At 40.7% G+C, this 4978-nt stretch overlaps 1 protein-coding gene across 16 annotated transcripts in view; it reads left to right on the forward strand.

Annotated features, from left to right (window-relative positions):
* nrxn3a (neurexin 3a) overlaps positions 1-2656 on the forward strand; it is a 427764-nt gene extending 425108 nt beyond the window's left edge. For 7 of the 16 annotated variants that reach the window (XM_036954483.1, XM_036954487.1, XM_036954485.1 and 4 more), the window contains one exon: positions 77-2656. In XM_036954483.1, the coding sequence (XP_036810378.1) occupies positions 77-1035 (959 nt within the window). In that variant the 3' untranslated portion in view covers positions 1036-2656. The remainder of the gene's footprint in view (positions 1-76) is intronic. The other 9 variants (XM_036954492.1, XM_036954493.1, XM_036954494.1 and 6 more) reach the window with 4 other exon arrangements.
* Positions 2657-4978: the final 2322 nt, after the last annotated feature.

A 4978-nucleotide genomic window follows, 5' to 3' on the forward strand; every position in this document is an offset into this window, starting at 1 on the left:
AATGTGATAGATGTGTGTAGTTGCCATGACGTTCTTACTGCTCTCTAACATGTCTTTTCTCTGTCTCTACCTCTAGGAGGTGAATTAGTGATCCCAGTACTCTTAGAGGAACCGTTAGTGCTGCCCCCTGTAGCTACTCGTGCACCCTCCATCCCCCTTCCCCCAACCCTCCGCCCACCCCTCACCATTATTGAGACCACCAAAGAGTCCCTGTCCACGGCCACTGAGGCGGGGGTACCTTGCTTGTCGGATCGAGGCAGCGATGATTGTGATGATGATGATGATGATGGCTTGGTGATATCGGGGTATGGCTCAGGGGAAGCGTTCAACTCTAACCTGCCCCCTACTGATGATGAAGATTTTTACACCACCTTCTCCTTGGTAACAGATAAGACCTTGTCCACGTCGGCCTTTGAAGGTGGCTACAAAGTTCATGCGCCCAAGTGGGAAACCAAGGACTTTAGCTCTAACAAACCGTCCTCAGAACGCGGTAGGACTACCACTACCGCTGCGCTGCCGCTAGCCCCCGACCAGAGCCGCTACACCTCCACCGCAACCCTGCACCACACGCCACCCGCCAAGCTGCCTGCCGGCAAAATGAATAACCGCGAGCTAAAACCCCAGCCTGACGTAGTGTTGCTCCCGTTGCCCACACTACCCTATGAGGTAGACAGCACCAAGCAGAGGGCTCCTGTAATAACCTCCCCCATGTTCCGTAATGTACCCACAGCCCTGCCCACCCAGCCCGGCGTCAACCGAGTCCCGGGACCCCCGGAAGTGTCCCGCCAGTCTAGCAGCACCACCGGGATGGTCGTCGGGATAGTGGCGGCCGCCGCCCTGTGCATCCTCATCCTCCTGTACGCCATGTATAAGTACAGGAACAGGGACGAGGGCTCCTACCAGGTGGATGAGAGCAGGAATTACATCACCAACTCGGCCACGCAGAGCAATGGAGCCGTCATGAAGGACAAACAGCAGAGCGCAAAAGGCAGCAAAGTAAAACAGAAAAACAAGGACAAGGAGTATTACGTGTGAGTGACGGACGTTGCGAGATAAAAAAAGAGAGAGAAAGCGAGGAAGAGAAAGGGAAAGAAATATATAGAACTTTATTTAACAGTTTACCTTCTAAGGAGCTGCGACGACGAAAGATGGTAAAAATGGAACTGTTACTTCATGCTGTGCAGAGTGGTTGAACTATGACATGTTCTGTAATATAAAGCACACTTACTATTGTAAGCATACCGAGAAGGCTAATAGCAACTTTAGTGACCTTACTCTTCTATCTGGTCGGAGACGTAATCAGTGTAGAACTACTTCACGGCTACTGCATCATTATCCTAAGTGACTTTTAGAGCTATGTGATCCTTAACGTAAATTCTAGTTTTTTTTTTTTTGTAAACCTGTACAAAATGAAGATATTCATATATCTTGACCATTTCCAGCATGTAAGCGACATGTAGTGCTTAACAAGAGTGAGTGGGTCAGGATAAAAAGGATCATTGTAAAGTCAATGAAAAAAATTGACTCCTGTCGTAAAAAGATATGACTAATTTGTATTGTTTATACATTATAAACGTGTGGTGTCTTAAAACGTTTAAAAAAAACAAGTACTACTTTATGTATCAAATGAAACCAAGTGAGCTCAAATGGCTAAGGATAGATCTCTTAGGATCTCTTCAGATCTCATAATTCTGTCATCTGATCTCGACCTGATTACTCTCATTGTGTGACAGACGGACAGAGTGACTCTGACGTGATCGTGGCGAGAAGTGGTTGGTTTTTCTTGTCTCGGTAAAAAGCAACTGATTGTAATGCATGCCCATCCTACTGCGACAGCCAAGTACAGTACAGTACAATATACAGTGTTCAACTTTGCTTGAGCAGTCCAGTTCTCACCAAGGCCAAACGTTATACTACTTCATCATCAGGACTACACAACTCTTTTAATTTTGTTCCCTAAAAACCTAAACAAAGAAAATGTGATTATCCCTGACGACAAAAAGGACTAATATTGGTTTGCAGCCAGTGCTGGTTGTATCTTTTGCAGGCCTCTGTGTGTTGGTTCATCGCCTCTTGTTCTATTTTCTATGGAGCTGTCCCATTGAGGACAGAATGCAGTACTATAACACTGTTAAAGATGTCTATACAGAAATAAATCTAACGTGAAAAGTGTGAATTCTTGTCACAGTCAACTGTGTCAAACAAACAATTTTGTTTACATATTTTATTACATTATAGCCATTGTACGTTGTAGGTACTAGATGTTGTACATACCATCTAAGTTGTAATTTTCTAGTACTTCTATTGTACAGAATGATCATATGGTTTATCACTGTATTTCATGAAGAAAAATCCATAACTGTTAACTGACATGAAGAAAGACTTTGAAGCATTGAGAACATACACATATTTTGTAAAGAAAGGAGAAAAACTGTTAGGCTAGAGATCTAATCGCAGATGTTTTTAAGTCGCATGAATATTTGACCACTTGAGGTGTCAATCAAATACAAGACGCCCAATCTTAAATGTACCAAGGCTTTCTTGTTCTTCTGGGTTATTTTAGTGTTATTTATATTTTGAAAAAATAAAGAGAAGCTATATTAAAGAAGAGTATAACGGATGGATGCGGAGACGCAGTTCCGACAACCTCCTGAAACCCAGTGTGATTCTTACCTCCAGGTCTGGACACTAACAATCATGTCAAATCATTCGCTTTTCATATTTGTTTTATATATTTTTGAATATAGTTTCCATATGTTTTTTGTATTTTTTTCACCCTGATTTATAATTCCCTTTAATTTATGAATATGTCCAGATTGTTCATGATCATTGACACTTTGATTTTTCTGTCATCTTTTGTTTCATTTTTTTGTTGTTGTTGAGGATTTAGATATCATTTTCTATGAGTTTTCATATTTTTTTCATACCCCCCCCCCCCCCCCCCCCAGGAATTGCATTGCAATAAAATGTTCTTCCCAAACGTGTTTTCAAGTCACTGCTTTTGAACTCTCTCGTTTTACCTCTCGAGGCCAAGTGTTAAGCTAAATGAGTAAGCTCAATAAATATGTGTGTACATTAGGGCTATGTTAGAGAGTTGGGACAATACATATTAGGGACCTTCTCCGTTCTTCTCATAAAACCTCATGTAACCCAAGAGGCCTTAGTCAGTTCTGTGTTTGTCAATTATAATTTAGTGTATCTACATTTCCTTTGTCTTAAATGCTGATTTGGGATTTTCAGGATACTACACCATCCCCCACAATGGAGTACACGTGTTACTGTTACAGTAATATTCCTAACCTCATACCATAATATACTGTTACCCAGGCATAACAAAAGTCAACTTTGAGGGGTATCTTATCTAATACTGGTTGAGTCATTTCGGGTTCCCTTTTAGCTCTTTGTAAACTTTGAAATCTGTCTGCCAGGAAGATTAGCACTTTGTACAGCGATTGATATTTCGAGTGATATTTCCCTAAAGCTATACAGTGCAGCAGCCTTGCTCCCATTTGTTTGTTCGCAGTTAACCCAAACTGGGATTGACGTCCGAGACACTTGATTTACATCCCAGACCTGATGTACGGTGTGTGCCAACAGTGAGAAATACCACTTGCCCTCCACGGGATTCTCAGACATGAATGGCCTTTTACTGTCTGTCTAGACCACTGCACCGAGAGAGAGAGAGAAAGAGAGTACTCTCAATTTCCTGTCTAAAGCTGATATACAGTATTTTATGACTCCTGGAGTAACTTTATCAGCGAATTGAGACTAAAGAGGGGCTCAATTTTTCAGAAATGCCTGTTATTCATTCAGTCCTTGGTGTGGGAATGACATTATGTTATGTGATGTACTTTTTCCCCTTACTCGCCTCACAGTATTACAGAGTTTAATATTGTGATTGGGTTGGGTTTTTCTCACTGATACCTTTGGTCCTTCCTTTAGAAGTTTCCAACAACATAAACTAGGGATTGATTTGGCACTAGATAGGGGTGACCACTTTCCATGTTACCTTATCCTACCTGATGTCAGTGATGTAAAGTACTTACGTAAAAATACTTTAAAGTACTACTTCAGTAGTTTTTGGGGTATCTGTACTCTACTATTTATATGTTTGACTATATTTACTTCACTACATTCCTAAAGAAAATTATGTATTTTTTTATGCCAAACATTTCCCTTGACACCCAAAAGTACGAGTTACAATTTGAATGCTTAGCAGTACAGGAAAAATGTCAAATTCACACTTATCAAGAGAGCGTCCTTGGTCATCTCTACTGCCTCTGATCTGGACTCACTAAACATAAATGCTTCCTTTGTAAATTATGTCTGAGTGTTGGAGTTGCCCCTAGCAGTCAAAAAAAAGTTAGAAAAAAAGAAATTGTGCTGTCTGGTTTGCTAAATATAAGGAATTTGATGTATAGCATTTACTTTTACTTTGTACTTTTACTCAAGTATGACAATTGAGTACCTTTTCCACCACTGTACTTACGTACATTTAAAATCTGATACCTTACACTTTTACTCAAGTAGTAATTTACTGGATTACTTTCACTTTTACTTGAGTCATTTTATATTAAGGTATCTTTACTTTTACTCAAGTATGACAATTGAGTACTTCTTCCATCTCTGTCTGATGTGAACTATCCTGGCTGTAACAACAACAAAGAAAGCATCAAAGTTGGGACAGAGAGACTGATAAACAGCTTCTATCTCCAGGCCATCAGACTGTTAAAGAGACATTACCAGCCGGCCTCTGCCCAGTACCCTGCCCTGAACCTTAGACACTGTCCCTAGCCTGCTACCACACGGTACTCTACCCTTCATCTTAGAGACTGCTGCCCTATGCACATAGAGTCATTGAACATTGGTAATTAAAAAAATGTTTACATACTGTTTTACTCACTTCATATGTATATACTGTATTCTAGTCATGGCTCATACTATATAACTACTGCTGTACACACCTTTTCTATTCACA

This window comes from Oncorhynchus mykiss, chromosome 19, assembly GCF_013265735.2.
Source record: "Oncorhynchus mykiss isolate Arlee chromosome 19, USDA_OmykA_1.1, whole genome shotgun sequence".
Taxonomy (NCBI): Eukaryota; Metazoa; Chordata; class Actinopteri; order Salmoniformes; family Salmonidae; genus Oncorhynchus; species Oncorhynchus mykiss.